Below are 23551 nucleotides of genomic sequence, written 5' to 3' on the forward strand. Positions count from 1 at the left end.
CCTGCTGTTCGGCTCACCAGCTGGATCTGTTCGGCTGAGCCACCTGGGATGATGGTTCGGAGATAGCAGTCAACCGCTGCTTGAATCACAGCCTCATTATTCAGCGTACCTTCACCTATCAAGTTTGATGACTGAGTTTCTTCTACCGGGGCTAGGGTTTCATCACCTTACTCTGATACCATATTGAAATAAGGAAAGAAGACAACACAAGGAGTTTACGTGGAAAACCCTAATTCAGGGAAGAAAAACCACAGTAGAAAAGAACTTATTATTTTTATGTCTTGTTTACAATAGACCCAACCTTAGATATAAATAGAATAATGTGAAACCCTAATTTAGCAAATATAGTAAAAAGACAAAAATTCCCTTAGGGCTAATTTAACGTATTTCAACAAGTTTCTTATCCAAAAATAAATAAAAATAAAATTCAGGGGAGTTGTCTTTCATTTGCTGGACTTCTTTGTTGGCTTTTAAGTTGCCATCTTTGATCTTCCTCATCAAAATGGAAAGCTTTGGCCGTACTCTCTTGCCTTTGGTTTTCTTTAAGAAGATGAGTCATGAGGGCAAAAGCAGAGACAAAGCAGGAAGTAGCTGATTAAGACCCTGCAGAAGATCTTGCTAGGTACCATGGGTTCTGCAAAATACTGCACCAGCAAAACACTTGAAGGACTATGTGATGACTACAAGCTCCGAGAGGAGTTTAACTTCATTTGGAATACTCCATTTTAATAGCGTATATCCTTGCCCAGTCTCCCCAAGATGCTTCTTACCCCATTGGCATGCAGTCAATGAGGTGCACCACACTGAGATCATAGCAAGCAATGCTCCTTTATGTTTATCCTAGCAAGACACTCAATTGTCTTTTTCCAGTCAAGTTTCAACCAAATCCATCAACTTCAGCCCCTCATTTCCCTTTCTCCGGGCTAACATTTTTTTTCTTTTCTAATCGTTTCTCCATATTGTTTCCTATCAAATTTTTGGCCTCCAGTCTCCCTAGACACTTTTCCTTCTCATTCCTCCTTTTTTTTCTCTTTTTTACATTTTCCTCTTTCATTTGCATCTTGCAGTTTCATTGAATTCCAGTTCCTCTTCTCCTCCCCATTGTGTTTCCTTTCTAATTTCAGTCTCTGAAACTCCCACTCTCACCCTCTCCCTCTCTCACACAGAAACAAAAAGTAAACAACAAAAGCCAACAACTAAATAGACCCTTTTCAAAATCTCAACACTCGGCCCCATCTTTCTTTCTAGTATTTTGGGCCTTTGGCAATGCTTGGGCTTAGTTCTCACTGACTTTCTATCAGTAATCCCTTTTAGATCACAATTACCACTAACAAGTAGCAATTTTAACTTTTCCACGTCTCAAATTTAGATGAATTAGTATCAAAGTTCAATGTTGTAACATTCTAAAGAACTTCCATCATCTTCCTAGCTTTTATTTAAAAAGGAAACAAAACATTTCATTGATAAAGAAAATGACTAATCATGAAAAATAAAATCAATCCCGAACAAATGTGAAGAGGCTTAAACCCAAGTTGAAGCAAAACGTCTTGGTGCAATTTGGGGAAGCAAAAATCACCTAAAAAAACCATTAATGTAGAATCTTCTATTTTTTATAAATGAAAACAACTTTCATTGAGAAAAAATGAAAGAATACACGGACCGTAAAAAAAAAAAACCCACAAAAAAGAGGGAGTTCAAGGGACTCCAACTAAGAGAAATAGTGTCTAAAGAATAGTTACAAAAAGTCCTCAAAATCGAAGCCCACAAAGAGACGTGGAAGTGAACAAGGGACCAAATCTCCCTAGGGTCTCTAACCACACACCTAAACATCCAGCTTCCCACAAGACCCATAAAGCCGGCACACACCCCCGCCAACCATAAAAACGGCTCTTCTCCCCAAAAGGCGGATTGAGAAGGAACTCTTCGATCATATCACTAGCACCTCTGTGACGAACATACATCATACCAAACATCTGGAGGAAGAAATCTCAAAAACTACTCATAAAATCACAATGACAGAGAGTATGGTCCAAGTCTTCCTCCGCCTTCCGACAAAGAATACAAACAGAAAGGCCCCACAAGCGAAGGTATCTTCCTCACAAGCCAATCCAACATGATGTAGAATCTTCTAAATAGCCGTAATAATGAGAATGAAGAAGACTAACAACTTACTCCTAAGATACAAATATGACATAGGAAACCTTGGGAGATTTCATAAGTGAAGTGACCAAAGAAAAGAGATTTAAGGAAAATTTCAAAAACACTTTACCCTTTAGAAAGGAACCGTCACAAGGCAATTGGATGGTTGAGAAATTTAAAAGGCCAACCTTAATTGATCCATTAAGACGAAGCCATGCCTAGAATCACCAATAAACGACTCTTAACCACCACTGCCTAAACCAATGAATTAGAATTAAATGCTTCAACTCTCGAGAAAAACACTACCAAGCATCAAGATCTGATTACAAGCAGAATCCACCATCGTGTTGGAGATGGAGTATCCACCTTATTTTGGACCGATCCTTGGATATCTAGGCCTCCTTTAGCCACTTGATATCCCATCTAGGCCATCTTTTTGGATAAGAGACAATCACATTGATTAAATGAAACATCCAAAGATATCCAATGGTACAAAAGTGACCATTCAAAGGGTATATAAAAGATATTTCCAATTTCCAATTAGGAAAAAAGATTATGGTTTTACATAACATGTATATATACACTAAAAAGAAGCATTAAAGATTGAGGAGTCATTAATGTCCATTGTAGTCTTGTATCTCTCCCGGAAGATTCTAGCAATTATTTTGCCTCATATCTTCCACGAACCCGTTGAAGTTGTGCAAATCTATAAGTGTCTTTGGTAGCTTTCGAAGGTAGATCCACGAACACTAAACAGAGCCAACTTTGTGTGTCATTTGGGGGAGCCACACACCAATTGAAAGAGTAAAAATTTCCAACCAAGTCCCAGTAACGAAGGGACAATTGAAGAACAAGTGTAAGACGGATTCATTAATGGATTGGCATAGGCAGCACCAAGATGGAGTAACTTTGTGCCAAGGACAACGCTTATGTAGTCAATCCATAGTATTAAGGTAAGGGTTTGTGATTTTCCACAACAAGAATTTAACACATTTTGGATAGGGCTCGCCAGCAATACATTAAATGTTTCTAAACCACCAGCAACTCTTCATGCATGCAACCTAATAAATGAGAAACCTTTCCCCAAAGATTCTCCATTAATAGATTAAACTCCCACCAAGCCCCTTCAATTTAAAATTATTCCTCATCTCCAACTGCAAAAAAGATAATACATCAAGGAAAATCTCAACCCAACTTTACTGATTGTGCATGTTGATTTGATATTTTCTGCACTGATAGGTTCCACAGCCAGATCTGGTTTTCTTAAAGAACTTATAGCTTAATGGACAGTGAATGTTCTATCCATCAAATTTGCTCCCTTTGCACTTTGATGAAAAATAATGAAATTTACCATTTCACTCTTATTTTACCCCACCTCCATAACCATAATCACTCACCAACTGAAACGGAAAAAAATCTCAACACAGCAACTAAATGTGATGTTTGCAGTTTATGTGTGGAAATTGTTGACCTAAATGCACATCTTTTGTGGATTAATGCAGTCCTTCTAAGTTATGAATGGAAAGAAATCAACATACCTTTCAGGGATCTTCTCATTCACGTTATGATTGTTTTGAATCAGCCCATTCAAAGACCTCTTCATGGTGGTCTATCTCCAAAAGCTTCAACTCATTAATTGGAGTCCGGAGAGTTTTATTGTTCCTTTTTAGTTACACTTGTTGGCATTGATATGTTTAGTTTGTTCTCTCGTATCTTTTCGTAACTTTTGTTTTGTGGTTCCTTTAAGATTTTGTATTTTGGAGAATTATTCTCTCTTCATTTCCTTAATGATAAGTGTGGTATCCTTTTCAAAAGAATGTTAGGTCACTAACTAGATACTCCTACATTTCTAATTCAAGATGTCATTTGTTCATGGGAGATAAAATTTTTGGTACATTCCTCACCTCATCAGTTTTCTTTGTTAAAATGAGTGTGCTCATTCCAAACAAATTAGTAGTAAACGGAATTATACTAGAAAAAAGCAATACCTGTGCAGGATGGCTTTGTATTGTATCCATTATATATTTCTCGTGACCCCACTCTAGATGGCGCCTTGCCCCAAGTATTAATGACATCTTTTTTGAAACATTTCGGTTGGAAGTTGAGTCCTCACCCATTAATGTCTATCATTTAAAAATAAATAAATCTCAACAATTTATCAAATCATAAAGAAATGAGAGGTCAGAGAAGATGCTTGCGTATTCATAATTAAGATCAATTAAAGAAGGGATTACTAACTTGAATAAGATGCCAAATCTTTTGCATGTTAACTGACTTCCCAGCAGATGCGTGGAGATTTAAACTTTCATAAGCACCTTTGAAAGCTACAGCAGGCTAATAGTGGAGAACAAATAGTAAAAATCACATATTAAATATGTATGCACCATTCATTTAAATGGTTGACACTGAACAAATTATTAAAGCCAAGAAAATGCATCAAAGCTGGCCTTACACCAGCGCACGTTCTCACAAGTTATAATGTGTGAAATGCTAAAGATGGCCGAAAGACAGACCATAAATTTCATTAATGAAAACAATAATCGAAATGAACTAAATTGGTCATTTCAAGTTCAAAGGAAAATAAAGAACCAGCTCATACTTTAAATGGTAATCCACGTTCCCTTGCATCGTTCATTTTCTTCACTACTTCAGCATATGTTGATGCCTTTTTCTCCATAATAGGCTTGTTGGCTAGAGACACAGACTCCAGGCTGGGTAAACCAGATGAAACATGTGGGCTGGATACAAAGGACGCCATTTGACCCGTCTTTGAAGCCCCACTCTTATCATCAATAATATTAGTCCTGGGTAGTGTAGATATTCGGCTTAAACTCTGAAGGAAATCACGTTTTTCCTTTTTCCAATCCTCCTGTCATACATTTGATTCCATAAAAATTCAGAAACAAATGCACGATTAGTAAAGAATTAGCCCACCAGATGTTCACTATTCTACAGAAACGAGGTCTCTTTACTATCAGTTTAAGTAGCTAAAGCATGATGAATTACTATCGACAAAACAGCGTTCAACTTACGTATGACCATCATTTTAATTTAATCTCAAAAAGAGGAGGCTATAAGAATCTCCAGGACAAATATAAGAAACTAAACATCTATAATGTGAATGGAAAAGCACAAATTTTTCCATAGTTAACTATGGAAGTTTTTGAACGGTAGCCACAACAAGAACCAGTGCCACCATGAAAAGAATAAAGATACTCATCAACTATAACATTAATAGGGAAACCGAAAAGGCAAAACAAAATACATCAGGTATCTCTTTGAAGCTCAACCTCAAATGCAAAAACATGAATGCCCAACTCTTTTCTGAAACATTCAGAAATAGTTCCAATCAGAAGCCTATTCTACCACTTGACTTTTCACATGTTAATATCAAACACACAGCAAAAATGATGAGAAGAATATGGAAGAAAACAATAATTAAAGTAAAATGTTTGCGTACTATGCTTATAATATTAAAGGAAAGGTATTTGGGGAAAAAGATTTACCCTCTCAAAATAACGAGCCATACTAACCTCTAAAACTTTCATCATGTAATCATTAAAACTTCTAACATTGTCCTTCTGTGCCTCCTGTATGGCCGAGATCATTGCCATTTCATGAACCTAAGATGAATGCAAAAAAAAACACAAAGATCAGACATATCAACATTAATGACTTTCCTGGATAAAATGTGAAGATAGCATCAGAAAAGTTGGAATTTTTTCCATAATAATAATAATGGAATTGTCCGGCTGTAAAATAAATAACATGAAGGAAAAAAAACCAAGCAGATTGGTTTTTTAGAGCTTATATTCTAAAATTAAGACAAAAAAAAAACATGATTTTCAACACCAAATTACAATGTTCCTAAGAAATTTATTTTAAAAAAAGTCATAAAAGTGTTTCTTAGAACTCAAAGGCACAGTTGTGCCACCTACCGAACAGAGATTTTGTTCGTATGTTTCTATGAATTCATTTAAAATAGACAGGAGACTTATATTTTTCCTGTGAAAATCATTCCCAAAAAACAACTATGAAGTGTTTCAATTAAACTTGAAGTATCAAATTATAATAAAAGGCATGTCTAACAAGTCCAAGAACTACAAAGACACAATACATAAATGTATGAATAACCAAATTAGTAACAACATAACACGTATACGAATAAACAAATTTCAGCAAGATCCTCTATCAAAAAGAAGTATGAAATAGATATTTCAGCCAACATTGCACAAATAAGCCAACAGCTTCTTGAGTCAAATTGTACAAAAGATACCTGTTGCAAGTATTCTTCAATACTTGTTGCCTCAGCAGGAAACACGTCCTCAAATGTAGTCTTCAAAAGAAGAAATAAACAGGAACATAAAAGATTAGAGAGCAAGAGAATACCAGAATAAAAAATTGCAATGTAAATTATATCAGGACAGCAAAGATATGCACAACTTCAAAAGAAAAGAAACACTTTTGGACTATATAGGTAAAAGCCGATATTCATTCAGCCATATTCTCCTTTGGACTGTAGAGGTAAAAGCCATTGTCACCCTCTTCAGAAGAAGACAAAAAAACTGACCTCATCAAAAGATTCCTGTGTTGCAGTTCAATTGAAAGAAACCGCCTTATTTTTATAGGCGAAGATAGATTCGTTTCCATGATTGACTTACACTCTCGTCTTCTCTATACCCAGGTCATTTCTCTATTGTCTCCCTCGTTCCTCCTTCCCTTCCTCCTCCCCATCCCGACCCTCACCTATGGCCAATAACCATCCTCCTTCCCTTTCCCCAACCAATGACAACAAAAAAGCCACATCCCAACTGGAACTACTCAAAGAGAGCAATCGCCATTAATTGGAAAACCTTCTTCATAGCTTTTGATGACCAATATAGAGGCCATAGAGCAAGAATAAATGAAAGTGGTTCTACGTCCTATTATACATTGTCCATCACCTCGAAATTGCTATTAAAGCTTGAGATATCCTTCAATCTCTTCCTTAAGGAACCTTGCTCCTTCAAGTTTTTCAAAGAACTAAGTACCGAAGATTACATTATTTGGGTGGAGATACTAAGGGGAAAAAATAGGGTTATTACGTGAAGGTCAACCAACTTGATAACAATGGTCCAAAGTGCAGATTTCTCATCCCATTAAGTTTGAAGAAAGAAGGATGGTTCTCTTTTTACTCTCTCTTATCAAACTACCAAGATGAAGCATACGAACAAAAGGAATAGGCCCACAAGTTGGTTTTGCAAGCAACCGCTCCTTATATGGATTGTGTTAAGAGGAGCAATAACCCAAGAACTTCATCAAACAATCAGGAGGAGGGAGTGACAAAGAGTTCAAACCAACCTACCATCAAAGCGCCCTTACGAATCGAAAGGCCCCACAATCGATCTCCACCCAACTACCCTCCATTGTTTGCTTTAATTGGGATGAAACTTTAATAGTTGAATGCCTCACATCAGATAAAGCACAACTTGGGACTGTGGCACAATGTCACGTGGAGTTTGGATTTCATAAGGCATCTAAAAGATGAATAGATTATGGAATAGGCCTCTCTTTCATTTCCTAAATTTGATTAATTTAAGAGAAACAAAAGACTTGTGGTGATGGCCACTTGACCCATTCAAAAAGTTTACCGTCAGCTCTTTGATAGAGGATGCTTCTTGCTTGGTAGGTCTTAACAAAAATCCTCTTTTCAGGGTCATTTGGAAAGGCTCACTTCCAAATAAGATGAAGACCATTTTCTGTTTGCTGCTCTGTTGCTAGAAAGTTATGGATTTCTGTTTACTGCTCTGTTGCTAGAAAGTTATGGATTATCATGCTGATGGATTTTGATTGGAAGGTTATGATGCCAGGAATATACGAGATTCTTTTTGCTCTCGACTTCATGGGACACCTATCCAAAGGAAAGAAGAAGATTTTATGTCTAGCCATCATTTTAGGCTTTCTTTGGAACCTTTGGGGGAAACGAAACAACTGAATATTCAATGCTAAGTACACACACATCGATGACATCTAGCTCATCACCTTTCTACCTTAGTTGGTACTTGGAGGTCATTTTTGTAAACCACCTTTAGCGGTTGGGGTATTACCTTCATTTTGTATATTTCATGTATCTATGAAATCTGTTGTTTCCTCCTCAAAGAACAAAAAACAAAAAATATAATACTAATAACCGCTTTCCTTTCTCGATAATGTCATTATTTTTGTTGCTTCTAGGTAAAGACTTAGTAATTCCTTTTGTAATTATTCTATTTATAATAGTTCGACTTATGGAGAATTGTCTTGCAACCCCATTTGTTGTGGGTGAGACTTCCTCCCCCTTTCTATATATTTCATTATAATAATGAAAGGTCTATTTCTTCTTTTATACACATCATAAAGAAAGGTTATTTACAATTGAGAACATTGAAAAGCTCTTCACCTTTAGTTCAAAAGACTTCAAATCTCGAGCAAGTTGCTCTGCATTTATTCCCTCACGTGCAAGTAACCTACAAACAGCTCATTAAAAGATAATGCTAACTGCACATCATATGTATGCCATACCAATTACAAAGATCCATTGGGAATAAGACTTGATTGCATACAAATACAGGTAAAAAGATTCAGAATAGTAAAATGCGTTCTCTTCTTGGTTGCTAAAGAGACAGTGCAGTAACAGAAAATCAGAATTGAAGAGGTGAACATTTGAAGCAGGAATAGAACTACCTTGTAGCAGCAATAGATTGTGTAGGCGCCTCAGTTCTCAGGGTCTTTGCCTTGAGCTTTTTAGATAACACTTCTAACTGATCTAAGTTCCTCTGAAACAATCACACGTCATGAAACTCAGAGATAAGAACAGGGACGTCATGTGGAGACAATAACTTAGAGATTTTGTTTCTTGGTCATTCTTCTTGTGTTCTTTTTATTTGAGAATTAGAAAACATCATGCTTTCTGAATCTTTTCTTCCCTCTTTGTCGACTGTTACTTAATATTTTTAATTCAACCATTGTGAATTCTTCTTCTTTTTTTTTTCCGGTTAGGGTGGATGTAGCACGGGTTTACGAAGAGAACACAGTTAAGAAAGTCTCAACCCTCTTGTTACCTTCAATGTTGGTTTTTTTATGAATACCCATTTTCACTGCTTTGAATTGAACAAAACAGTAGTAATCATGTCCACTGCCTTTAAGAGTTTAATCCATTGACCAGACAATTAGACTTGTTCATTCCAGTTAGAGGTGAAAATTTTGAAAATGCAGGTACATAATTAAATTAGAAATCCTCAATTTCCAGCAGAATCTGAGCGAAGCAACCAAAGAGAAGCGGAGAGAGAGTATGAAACCTGGAGAGGAGGGAACTGGGCTGATGGAGCAGCTTGTTCGAGGAGCTTTGTAGAAGAGTGAAGCAGATCAGTCCAGCCACTCATGTCTTGATCGTTCGCCATGGCTCTCAAGTGGAGGCACCGGGAGAGTTGTGATGAGAGGCAAGGGCAATTGAGGCTAAATGGCCTAATGCCCTTAAGCGGGAGAGAAGCGGCCGCGGCACTGAACTGCTAAAAGAGAGGGGACCAAAGTGAATGAGAAGGTGGAGCAACGAGTGAGAGGAAGCTGAAAGGGTTTAAGGTTTTCGATGGTTTGTTAACAAAGAAAAGGAAATAAGAGTACGTAGGCGTGTTAATAATGGGCAGTGCGCTAGAAATGACAAAGGTTTTTCCACGAATTTGACTTCATTTGAAAATGTTCACAAATAATAAACACGAGAAAATAAAAGATTACAAAGGAACAAAATTCTCAACAAGACAATGTTATTGAGCAAAGAGTGAAATTGTTTAGGCTCGAGATGGTTAAAGTAGAGCATATTGCCCGAGGCTACCGTTCTGTTGGATTAATCATGTGGTTCATTGTTTTGCATACAATAGATGTCAGGGGTTAAGAACGATGAAAAAAAGTCTGTTTGTCAACGATTTTGGGGTCTTTTTCTTCAAATTTGAACTTCTTTAAAAGTATTGTCACATATACAGATTAGCAATAAGAAATGATTAGTCTCTTCGAGTTTCACAAATCACCTTGACAATTTAACGTTGAGTGATTTTTCCTCTTTGAAGTATGCCGCGGGGAGGAGGGAGTAGGAAAAAAATCTCAAAAACTACAATATGGATAGAGAATGCATCCTACGTCCCCATCTCTATTAGCCTCTTTTCGTATGTTTATTGTAATAATTTAATGTTATGTTATCTATTACTATTATATAAATATTATATTTAACTTCCAAATTTTATTATTTGGTCAAGATAATAAATATGTTTGAATTCGTGTAAAAAAATGATATGTTTTAATTCTAAATTTAGATAATATATATGAATAAATTGATAGATAACTATTTCTTTCTACTGTAAAATTTGAGTAATCTCTCCTTAAATTATTGTTGTCCATATAGAACTAATCATATAAAAAAATAACTAGGAATTTAACTAGTTGATTAATACTTTTTCATAATAATGATTTAAGTTGATTAACTTTAAAAAAAATCAAACGGAAAAAATTCTCCATTGAGTCGGGTCAGGGATTCCCCAATTTCATGGGGACAAAATAGCTAGGAATTTAACTATTTAATAAATACTCTGTCTGTGTGCCTGCATTATTTGGTCCGAATTCATATGTTTTGGTATCTGATGCAGTTTTGTTTAAACTTTTTTATTCAATAATTTTACCCATTTTTTGTTTGAATAAAATGTGAATTGCAATATGTAAAAATAATAATAATAATAATTCTTTCTTTCTTTATTTCTTTTTGGGCATTGTCCCATTACATTTATTGTAGAAATATGGTTAAATAAAATGAGAAACTAAAATGAAATCAAAACTTTTGATTCTAACTAATTTGTCTCCAAAAATTTCATTATTATCTTCTTCTTTTTCTTCTTCATATTGTTGCTCTATATTTTTACTATGTCGTGATTTTTTTTTAAATTAAATCTTCCTCATCATCGTAACAGCCGATGGATTTTCACCATAATTCTTCAACAGTTTCATTTTAATTTCCTCTAAATTTGGAGAATCATTAGAGAACAAATCTTTATTTTTCACTAATTATTGCTGGAAAATGTTTCAGGAAAAAAATGTTCATTTTATATTCTTTTTTTGTTATATGTTACATACTTTTCAACTACGTACATACTTTCTGTCTAAATATTCTTAACACTCATTCGATATGTGAATTCATTACGTATAAATATCGAATTTAATGTAGACAAAATAATATTTTTTATATAATCAATAATCCTACAACATACTTTAATAGTCATTAGTCTTATAGTAGTCGGAAGTGGTTGTCGACGATGATTTTTGCTTGAGTTTGTAGTTAAAGGTGGTTGTCAATGAAGTTGGTCGTGAAGGTGTATTGGAGTTGGTTGTCAAAGTTTGTCATCAGAGGTGGTTTCTGAATCTCGAAGTTGATCGGGTGAAAGTGGTCGTAGAAGTTGATCATTGGAGATGATTTTCGCTAGAGATTATAGTAGGAGGTGACTATCGGAGCCCAAAGTTAGTTGCATGAAGGTGGTATTAGAGTTGATTATAGGAGTTTGTCGTCGAAGGTGGTTGTCGAAGCTTCGAGTTGGTCGTCGGAGTTGCTCGCTCAAAGGTGATCATCAAAGGTGGTTTTCATCGAAGTTTGTAGTCGGAGGTGGTTGCCGGAGCCTACAAAGGTGATTGTTGGAGTTAGTCATCGGAATTTACTGTCAAAGCCAATTGGTCGTTAGAGTTGGTAGCGTGAAGGTGATTGTCGGAGTTGGGTCATCGAAGGTGGTTGTTAGAGGCCAAAATTGGTTTTGAAGTTGATCGCCAAAGCTGTCATCGAAATGGTTGTCGGAATCCGGATTTCGTCATCGGAGTCGTCATCGAAGGTGGTTATTGGAGCCCAAAGTTGGTCGCTTGTGTTGTCATCGGAAGTGGTTGTCGGAGCTCGGAGTTAGTTCTCAAAGTGTGACAATAGTCGATGGATGGAATCATTGAAAACATGGGAAGAATGGGGAATTGGGGTGAGTTGGTAAAATATACCAACTCAACTCCAACATTTAATGTTGGTAAGCTAAACAATAGGTTGATATATTATACTAATTCAACTCAACTCATGTTGGTGAGCCAAACACCCCTTATTATTTGTTTGTCAATTTGAAACTAATATAGCATTCCACATTGATGGTGTATTTTTTTAATTGTTCGATCACAAAGAAAAAATAATAATTGAAATGAATGTAATCGAGCCGAACAACGGAAATGGACTTTGAAAAGTGGTCCAAGATTGTGAATTCTGTATTAGTGTACAGGCTTGCAGTTGTGTCTCTACAACGACAAGCAAAATAATTTTAAATTTGGATTAAATTTTTGTATCCTAATTAGGATTTTACTTAATAATTTATACATATTATCATTTAACAAACTGATTTCATTTTAATTTTATTATTTTTATATTTTTAATCACATTTTATTATATTATCGTACCATTAATTTATCTTTTCGATAAATAAATAAGTATTCACTTTTACAATCTTGTTGCTTTTGCTATGTCTCTACAATAAGTCGACTTCTTTCGCAGGTTTTATGATTGATGAAATTATAAACACAGTATTATTGTTGAAACTTAAATAAAAATAGAATTATGAATACAATCTAATGGTAAATAAACGAGCTACCTTTTTTTTTTCCTCAAATTATATTTGAATTTGTATTTTATTATCACATTAGATTTTATCTAACTACTTATCGACAATAAACAAAAACTTACTGATTTTTTTCTCCCGTTTATATTTGAATTTATCTTTTTTTTTTTTTTTATCAAATTTGATTTTATATAACCAACTTTTGATTGTTTAAATGTTTGTTTCAAATTCAATTGTATCTAAATATTTTTTTCATCATTTTATACATATTGTTATCAACTTAATTTGATCCTTTTTTCCCATATTTTCGATGTTTTCAATTTTTTCATATAGAAACACATAAAAATGGTTGGTTGTACTTAAAAAGAAACATACAAGTGGAAATTAAACTTTAAATTGTTCAAAACATGTGTGTGTATATATATATATATATTGTTCAGTTTATTGTTATTATTAGTAGTAGTGGTCGTAGATAATAAAAAACAATAATCTCATCTTCTTCATCTTCTTTCCTTAGCCCTCCAAAATCTCATTTTCTCCTTCTCAATCCCATGTTTGCGATCCTTGGTTTAGCACCCTTTCCTTGAATTCCATCGTCTTCGCTAGCTTTTGACGACCACCCTCGCTAGATCGTTGATTTTTTTCGCGCGCATACATGTTTCTTGCTTTTGTTTCTACTTCAAACAACGTTTTCAACAATGACATTATGGGATTGATAGTGTTTAAAGTTGGCTTTCAAGATCTTATGAGCAAAATTGTTACATGGAATGAAGACGATAAAACTTCCTACAACTGGTTTGATGTCAAGTGCAATCATATTTACAGTAATCACATTGTCATGAAGTTGCAATTCTTTTAAATATTCACTTGTCAATAACAACATCACTGGTACAATCAATTTTTTTATTTCTCACCTTGAAAGAAGTCCATCATTGTAGACATCCATAAGTTTCTAATGACTCCCACTGCTTAATCGTTATCTTCCCTCGTATACTAGCATTTTATAGGCAGCTGGAAGCGTTAACCATATTGGGTGATTTTTAATTTTTGTCGGCTCCTGAAATGGTTAGATCCTGTGTATTTGTGGTTCTAAAATGTTTAGGTATGGTATATTTGTGGTATTCAAGTTGTTTTTTAAGCAGTGTATATTTACATTCTCGTTTAGACTTAATTTTATTGTTTTAGGATAGTTTTTTCATTTACGAATTAGTATTTTCTATTATATAAATTTATTTTGCTAATTTTATAAATTTGAAACCTTTTTACCATTTGAAAAAATAAAAATTTAAAATTTTATATTTCTCTTGTCAAACCTAATTAATAATTAAACATAGAAAAAGCGGGCTAGGAAAGTTCAGGACGTGCGTGACTAGAAACTCCATAACCTTGGGTTTATCCACTTGAAAAACAAAGTTTTTTTTTTTTCCAATTATTATTTCCTTACTTTTGCCATAGTAGGTACATTTACACATTAATTATTAAATTTTCAATATGTCTGTTTTTTTTTAATTTATTAATTTAGCTAGTTGATTTTTATTATATAAATAAATTATACTGATTTAAACTATAAAAATAAGAAAATAAAATAGAACAAAAAAACAATAAGAAAATAAATACTTATGAAACAATAATGTTTAGAGTTAGGGTGTAATAAAAATACATAGAATATCATAGAATAAAAGCCCTAGACGTCTTGCATTCATTCTATTATTCCTTCGATTATCATCTAATATTTGGTTTGTTAAATTTTGAATGTTTTTTTTTTTTTTTTTTCATTTTTGGTTTTATTTTTCAAAAATCGAAAAATACAAACAAAATTGCAAATTGGGTTTTGACACATTTTTTTTCCACGCTTCTAATCTGTCCACCGTTTAAATAAGAAATTTAAGTAAAATTTTTAAAAAGATTTACTAATTAGCATATAAAAGATTGATCCAAAGAAGTCAGAGGATAGGACCATAGGGGATGGGATTTGTTATAAGTAAAATTCAGCCTACCTAGTGGGACCCGTGTAATGAGTTTGGAGCATAGGAGAGGATTCAAAAGACCCATGGGAGAGCCTAAGAGAGCTTAAGGAGTTCAGTAGTACCCATGAGGGAAGCCTAAGAGAGAGCCTAAAGCTTAGGAGAGAGCTAAAAAGAAGCTTAGAGGAGCCTAGGAGAGAGTTTAAGAGCACCATGGGAAGAGCTTGGAGAGCTCAATGGGATCCATGAGGTAGGCTCAAGAGGAGCTCAGAGAAGCCTAGGAGATAGCTCAAAAGCAGCACCCATGGGGGGAGCTTAAAGAGCTCAATGGGACCCATGAGGTAAGTTCAAGAGGAGTAAGCTCAATGAAGCCTAAGAGAGAGCTTAAGAGCCTAGGAGAGAGCTCGAGAGGAGCTCAAAAGAGCCTAGGCATGAATAGCTTAGGAGAGCTTGAGTCTAGAAAGACTTAAAGGACTTGAACCTAGAGAAGCCTAGCCTAGGTACAAGGAACTTAGGAGTGCTTAAATACTAGAGGAGCTAAGTGGACCCATGAGGAACTTAGAGGACCACCCATAGAGAGACCCTAGTGACCTCGACCCAACTAAGAAAGAAGGCCGAGCTAAGAAAGAAGTTTGAGCTAAGAGAGGAGCTCGCACCAAGATAAGAGCTCGAGTTAAAGAGTTACAAGTAACTAAGCTATTAATTAAGTACTGATTATAATAAAGGGACATAATTAAATAATAAACCTAGTGGCTCATTAATACATTGTTAATTGGACGTTAAAAGTCATCCAAAGGTCGAGCACATTGATGCCCGAGATGTGCAACGACTTTAGCAATGGTGGCTTTGATGATAACGACTGAAGGGAAGTTTGAAAGGGGCCTGGAAGAGGAAAGGTCGTGCCAGCTTCAGCTACTAAGAGATCGACCTATATAATCTTCGAACTGTGATCGAAGAAGGGTACCCCAAAAAACTCATACTTATTTACATCCGTTTAGCCATTTTTCAAACCTGACTTATTTTCTATCTGTTGAACCATTTTTTAAACCTGATTCTAACTTAAGCGTCATAGTGGATTTGGCTTAACACCATATTTGTATTTAAATTTATTCATTTTACAGGATATTGGGCTACTCTTCCCCAAGAAATACAAATTCACCGTTGATGCAATTTTCGGCATCAACATGATTTTTTTTTTTTTTTTGTTGGGAACAAGCATAGGGGGTGGGATTGAATATTTCATAAACTAATTAAGTTGTGCTAACAAATTTATAATCCACCCTTTACAAATGGGGAGGATACGATGTGTTTAATTTAATACTTATTTTATTGATAGGGAGAAACAATTAAATATGGATTTGGAAGAATATATAAAATCAAGATAAAAATAAATCAGTGTATATATAAAATTCAACAGCATGAACAAGATAAAGTAATTAAAACAACATATATAGCATCAAAATTAAAGCAAAAAAAGGAATATCTTAATGCTAGAAATTAAAAGAGAAAATAACAATTGTAGGTAATGAAGTGAATATGAAAATCAAATTTGTGAGTCCTATGTAGGAAGTCCCAAAGAATACTTATTTTTGTATTTCTTGTATTGTTGGGACAACTCTTTCATTCCGTCACAATATTTAAGGAAGGAAAGAAAAATAAAAAAGGATTTTAAATATAAAATAGAAATTAAAATATTTCGAGGTTTATTAAGATGTATGCAGATTAGGAAATAATCAACGTAATTAAAAATTGCATTAAATTAAGCAAGAAAGAAAAAAAAAACGAAACCTATATATTTGTATAGTAGTGTGCGAAGATTTATTTTTTAAATATAATAATAATAATATATTATTTTTGAAAATAAAAGGAAACATGATGATTTGGTGGTGGATGATACGATGACTGGTAAGGTTTCATTTTGTCCCAAGAAAGCATACTTGTGCTGGTAACACCTTCAGTTCCAAGACTGGAGGTTGTTAATGTTCTTTGCAATTATGAATTCATCCTTCCTGGATTTAAACGATAGTCTTTCCTTTTCTTCTTAGGCAACTTCTTGCATTGAACACATTAGTGGGTATGCGATCATGCGATCATCAAACTGCTGAAGGATATATTGCACAAAAGTAGTGAAATTAGTCTAGAATTTAAATATGTTATGCATTAGAAGTATGTGATCGCATGCTTCGCTTATTGTATAGATTTATTGATAAAAATTATCTAAATTTCATGTATTTGCCTTATTATTTTAAATGAAAGAGATACAATAACTTGTATTTTGACAAGTTATCATTGGGCTAGCGTCAAGCTTAGTTGTGGAGGGAGCGTGCGACACTTCGAGTATTGCTGAAGTTTGTTGATTTGTTTCTTTCAAGGGGTAAAGTGGTAATTTGCCATGGATCTTCTTCTAAAGTGATTCTTTTGATGTAGTTTAGCTCGATTTAACTCCAAATTCTTCGAAATAACTCCATTTATGTCGGGAGTGGAATGTACCTATAAAATAGATATTTTAAGTAAAGAATTGAAGTATAATTGAGGGAATTAACATACAAAACATAACTTTTTTAAGACCTATCAAAATACCCCCAACTTAGCTCTTGTTCCTCCTGAGCAAGTTAAAAATAATATGCCTTCATTCAAGTAAATATGAATTGTTTAATTGTTTATTCAAAGTTTCATTCATTTATTCAAGTTGGCACATTTACATCCACATATTCAAATGGCCTATATAGTCAATTTTCTTACACAATGAATTGATTCTCATCTCTTTTCTCAACAATCAAAGAAGTAAGGATATAAGCAAGCATTTAGAAATTTAAAGTTTTGCTAACAAAAAGTAGAAGCTTATTTTTGAAGAGAAAAAGTCTTTTTTTTTTTTTTTTTGCAAAAGTCATAAAAGAAAATACTACTAAGTTTATCACCTCGGCTTCCGACGATGAGTCAAACTCCTCTCACTATGTTATTTTTCCTCAAGTCAGCGAACTCCCTTCACTGATGAACCTTAGGATCTCCCTAAGATGGAGAACTTCTCTTTCAAAGCTGAATCTTAGGCTCCCCCTAAGACTGAGAATCCATTATTTGGTAGCAATGGCTTAGGCTCCCCCTAAGACCATGTTTTCTTCAAAGTATTGTACTTCAACAGATGAAGAACTTACACAACGGACTGGTGAGCGACAAGCAAGAACATAACGATGTACAACAATGGTTGTAGAATAGAAAACGTCTTCCTTGATTAACAAAAGCAATAACCCTAATTATCAACATAATTCTCCTTTAATAATCACATCCAAGAAAGGAAACAAACCCTTATTTGGAAAAGAAGACCGCACTTTGATAAATAAAAATATCAGACAAATGTTGTACTCAGATATTCCCAAATAAGGAAAATATTCTGCAGAAAGATACTTTCATGTCACAGACAGATGATAAGACTTTATTTGAGACATCTACAGAAACCACTACCTTAAAAAATGTGAAGTCAACTTAACAAATCTCCAACAATTCTGAAAGAATTTGAATTGTTCAAATCAAATAAGAGAATAATATTAATTGTGATACAATTAATATAATGTATATAGATACATTACAATATAAAATTAATTTTGAATAAGATTCAAAACTAAACTTTATAATAAAAGAAGATTTTATTATTTGAATATGATTCAAATAATTAATATGAATAGGATTCATATTAAAACTATAGGTTAATAAATATAAGTGAGATTCATATTAAAACCAAAGATATTTGAATATGATTTAAATGTACATTTAATTAAATATGAGATATTTAATTTAAAATCAATTAATTAATTTGAATAATCAATTATTTATTTTAATTAAATGAATTTCATTTCATTTTAATTAAATAAATAGGAAGTGGGTGATTTTTTGGGAAGGAAAGTTTTTTTTTCCTCAAATGGAGTTGGTTATTATCGAGAAAAACCTTCTCCTCCCATATCCATCTGTCACATCCTCTTATCTCCATCAATCTCCTCATCATCTCTTTCTCAATTTTTTTTTTCAGAAAGAGTTCTTTATAAAAAAAAATATTATCTTCTACAACAAGATTTCCTCTCTCTTTCAACAGTTGATTTTCACAAACCGGTTCTTACCAAAAGAGTAGCAGGGAAGACCTTATGATGGCAACACAATATTGTTCATGGAAGATCGGTTCGTTGAAGAATTGTGAAAGCCTAGAGAAGTTTGAATAATGGTTCTTCAAAGGTATGTTTCTTCTTCTCTATAATTTTATGCTTAAATTACTACTATTGATGTATGTTTCTTCTTTTATGTGTTGTAATTTTAAAACAAAATCGAAGCAAAGTGATCACTCGCTTCTATTGTGAGATTCGATCCCTTCTGTGGGAGGGTTATAAACAAGTTGCTCGCTATATGGGTTTAACTGAAGTCTAGGCCGTTATACCAGATGATGATGTTGAGGATCCATTAACCTATAACCAGACAATGGGTGATGTAGACAAAGATGAATGGGTTAAAGCCATGAATATGGAAATGGAGTCAATGTACTTCAATTCCGTCTAGGATCTCGTGGAATAACCTGTTGGAATGTATACCCTAAAGCCTCGTAGTTTTATGTTAGTTGAATCAATGGTTGATTAGTTTTTATGTAACTTATGTAATAATCCACTAAACTAAGATCCAAGGTTATCTAATGTAACTTAAACATCTATGTAGAGACATATAGGTGGATCATGTTTAAGTGATAACCTAAATGATTTGTAATATATGGATAAGGTTAGGTGTCTTATCCTGGTAATACTAGTAATACGACCCAATTCGTAAATGTTACGATTGTTGTAAAATGTTACAAATGATCTGATCTCGATCATTCATGTGAAGATATGTGAGTGGGGCTATCCTATATAGAGAGTTTGTACAAGACCAGACCACGAAATCTTGAGTCTCTATTTATAACGTCATTGCTAGAAGAGACCTACATTTCACCAAGATAACCATAGATGACTTGACCTTAATCCTGAGTGAGTTGTGATCTCCTACCTATGAAGGCGGTTCTTTGATCTGCATGGGTAAGAATGACCAGATTTGTCAACTCATTATGCCTACCATTTTAGGGATTTGTCTAATTAGGGAGTTGGGAACACAACTACACAAGAAGGAATTCACTCCTTCCCTAATGTAAGGGTAAGTAGATAAATTGCTCCCCTAAGGGTTGATTCCAAGGCTTGAACAATGAGACACATCACCTTCTCTTGGCTCGATAGGGGTTCAGTCATAGTTGGACTATGACTAATTGTTCATCAGAGGGATAAATGGTATTTAAGGAGTTAGATATAACTATATATGTAAAACGGTAATTTTGACTCAGTTGCACTAACGGGCAATTTTGAAGGGTCAACATACTATTGATTGGTTATATCTAATGGACACAAAAATATATCTATAGTGCAAAGATTACAACTGTGGGCTTTAGTGAAATGACTGCCAGTGAATGAAGGTTGATTAAGTTAATTAAAGCGTTTAATTAATTAATCAAATATCATTGGAGTTTCAATCTATAGATTCATAAGGTCCCTCGTTAGAAATTAATTTTGGTTTAATTTGAATTGTTTAAATTTTTTAAAGGGAATTCATTGTATAAGATACAATTAAATAATGAATAATGTATAGTGATACACTATATACTTTAATGAGAGATATAAACATTTGAATATGATTTAAATATTTATTATATGAATGAGATTCATATAAAACTATATGTTAAAATTTAATGTGAATATGATTCATATAAATTTATATAGTGTTTATGAGAGAAATAAAGATTTGAATATGATTCAAATATTAATTATGTGAATATGATTCATATAGAAACTATATATTAAAATTAATGTGGATATGATTCATATTAAATCTATATAGTTTTATGAGAGAGAAAATTATTTGAATGTGATTCATATAAAAACTATAAGTTAAAATTAATGTGAATATGGTTCATATTAATACCATAGGTTATTTGAGAGAATAATAAATTATAGGTTATATTATATGTGATATAATATAAACTAAGGGTATGTGTTGTATATGATATAACATATAGTTTAAATATATATTAAAATGGTTAATATATATTAAATTCAAATTTTGAATTTTATTTAAATTTAAAAACTTCTTTTGGGAGTTATTCTCTCAAATTAATAAAAATAAAGGGGAGGGAGTTATAACTCCCTTAACCTTCAACCTCTCTTGCTCGCGTAAAAAAAAGAAGAAAAAAAAAAAACCATGGAAGTGAGAGATGATGATCTTCTCTCTGGTTTTGGTCTCTCTGTATTCTCTCAAGTTATTCTCCCCTTCCTTACTAAGGTTGAGTGCAAGCCCATGAACTCTGCACGATTCTTGTCCCTGAGAATAACGAGGAAGACCTCGTGGTGGTGTCTCTTTTTCCTTGATGTTGTGTTCGTGGTGTCAGGTTTGGGAGATCAAGAGGAAATTAGACAAGTTCATGTTGTAGAGAGGAAACGTGAGGATATAGATCTTCAAGGGTATGTATTTCTTAATTCCTTCCTTTCTAATTGCACAGTAGAAACATGCTTAGGTTTTGTTTATCCTACGTTTTTGTCACTCTGAATTATTATTGTTCTGTAAAACAAAAATTAGAGATCGATGCATTTGATTGCTTCCGTTGTGGGTATTTGATTTCCCTTCACAACCTGATAAGGTCAAACCTATAGGTCGCAAATGGATCTATAAGAGGAAAAGGGGTGTAGATAGAAAGAGGCAAATCTTTAAGGCTAGACTGGTGGTAAAAGGTCATACCCAAGTAGAGATAGTGGACTATAACTTTTTCACCTATTGCCATGTTGAAGTCTATCCGGATTCTCTTGTCTATTGCCACATATTATAACTATGAGATATGGCAAATGGATGTACAGATTACCTTTTTTAAGGTAATCTTAATGAAAATATCTACACGAAGCAACCAGAAGGACTCATTTAATAAGGTTAAGAGTAAAAGGTTTGCAAGCTTAATCGGTCCATCTATGGGTTGAAACATGCATCTTGATCTTGGAATATAAGATTTGATATCGAGATCAATTCTTATGGCTTTGACAAGAATGTTGATGAACCTTGTGTCTAGAAGAAAATCATCAATAGTTTAATAGCTTTCCTAGTGTTTTATTTAGATGATATCCTATTCACTGAGAATAATGTAGACTTACTGATTGATGTAAAGAAATGGCTAGCTGCTCAATTTCAAAGAAAAGATTTGGGTGAAGAACAGTTTGTTCTTGGGATTCAAATTACCAAGGAATATATGAACAAAATGTTGGCCTTGTCTCAAGCATCGTATAGTGACAAAATACTTGTCAACTATTTGATATAGAATTCCAAGAAGGTTTATTACCTTCAAGGCAGTAAATTATATTGTCTAAGGAACCGTGTCCCAAGAAACCTCAAGAGGTTGAGGAAATGAGACAGATTACCTATGCATCGATTGTAGGTAGCCTTATGTATGTCATATTGTGTACTAGGCCAGACATTTGCTATGCAATTGGGATAGTCAGTAGATATCAATGCAATCCATGATTTAATCACTAGAATGCAGTTAAGACCATCCTTAAGTATCTTAGAAGACCAAGGGACTATATGCTTATGCATGGCACTAGGGATTTGATCCTTAGAGAATATACACTCACTCTGATTTTCAAATTGATGAAGATTCTAAAAAATCTATATCATGATCAGTGTTCACTCTTAATGGATGAGCTATAGTCTAATGTAGCACCAAGCAAAGTTGCATTGCTGATTCTACCATGGAGATTGAGTATGTAGCTGCTTGTGAGACTACTAAAGAAGTTGTCTAGCTCAAGAAGTTTTTGACAGACTTAAAAGTAGTTCCTCACATGTCAATGTTGGGGTTGATGCTCTAAAGTCTCGTGTCCTGTAGTTTGTAAACAATTTGTACGAACGCTTGTGATGATATATGATATTTACTTCACTTCTTGATTTTACTCATCTGAATATTTTATTTGCTTTACCACAAACCAATAAACTAAAATCTCTGGTTATCTTTATGTAACTTAAGCATGTATGTGGTGACATACAAGTGGATCATGTCTTAAGTGATCATCAAAATGGTTTGTAGTATATGGATATAGGAGGGAAACCTTATCCTGGTAACGCTATGGATGCGACCCGTTTTATGGAATAGTTACAAGTATTGTGACTTGTCACAGATGGTCCGATCCTGATCATTCGTGTAGGGGACATGCGAGAGAGGGCATCCTATACAAAGAGTTTCTATAAGACCTAACCACAAAGTGTTAATGTCTCGTTATATAACACCGTTCATGACAGAGACTTCACTTCACTAGGATGATCATAGGTAACATGACCTCAATCCTGAGAGAGTTGGGAACTTCTGCCATTGAGGGCGGTTCTTTGATTTGCATGGGAGCGAGTAGCCAGACCGCCGACTTAAACCTACCACTTTGGGGATTCGTCTGACTTAGGACCTAGGAACTCAGCTATACAAGATGGAATTCACTTCTTCCCCGAAGCAGGGGTAAGTAGATAGATAACTCCCTTAAGGGCTGATTCAGGGCTTGAACGATGTGACGCTACACATCTTCTTATGGCCCGAGAGGTGTTCATACATAGTTGGACTATGTTGTATTGTTCATTAAAGGGATCAATGGTACTTAAGAAGTGAGATGTAATTACAAGAGCAAAATGGTAAATTGGCCCAGCTGTACTTACGAGCATTTGCGAAGGGTTATCGTACTCATGATTGGTTATATCTGATGGACACAGAAATATATCTGTAGTAAGAAGAGTTCAACT

At 34.1% G+C, this 23551-nt stretch overlaps 1 protein-coding gene across 1 annotated transcript in view; it reads right to left on the minus strand.

Annotated features, from left to right (window-relative positions):
* The window catches only part of LOC120090312 (nuclear pore complex protein NUP93A), a 21443-nt gene extending 11663 nt beyond the window's left edge, over positions 1–9780 (minus strand). The window contains exons 1-8 of the mRNA XM_039047888.1: positions 9456–9780; positions 8842–8933; positions 8558–8624; positions 6416–6475; positions 5673–5762; positions 4739–5008; positions 4378–4473; positions 4128–4262 (exon numbers count right to left, since the gene is read on the minus strand). Of these exons, the coding sequence (XP_038903816.1) occupies positions 4128–4262; positions 4378–4473; positions 4739–5008; positions 5673–5762; positions 6416–6475; positions 8558–8624; positions 8842–8933; positions 9456–9557 (912 nt within the window). The 5' untranslated portion in view covers positions 9558–9780. The remainder of the gene's footprint in view (positions 1–4127; positions 4263–4377; positions 4474–4738; positions 5009–5672; positions 5763–6415; positions 6476–8557; positions 8625–8841; positions 8934–9455) is intronic.
* Between the last annotated feature and the right edge of the window lie 13771 nt (positions 9781–23551).

This window comes from Benincasa hispida, chromosome 11, assembly GCF_009727055.1.
Source record: "Benincasa hispida cultivar B227 chromosome 11, ASM972705v1, whole genome shotgun sequence".
Lineage (NCBI taxonomy): Eukaryota > Viridiplantae > Streptophyta > Magnoliopsida > Cucurbitales > Cucurbitaceae > Benincasa > Benincasa hispida.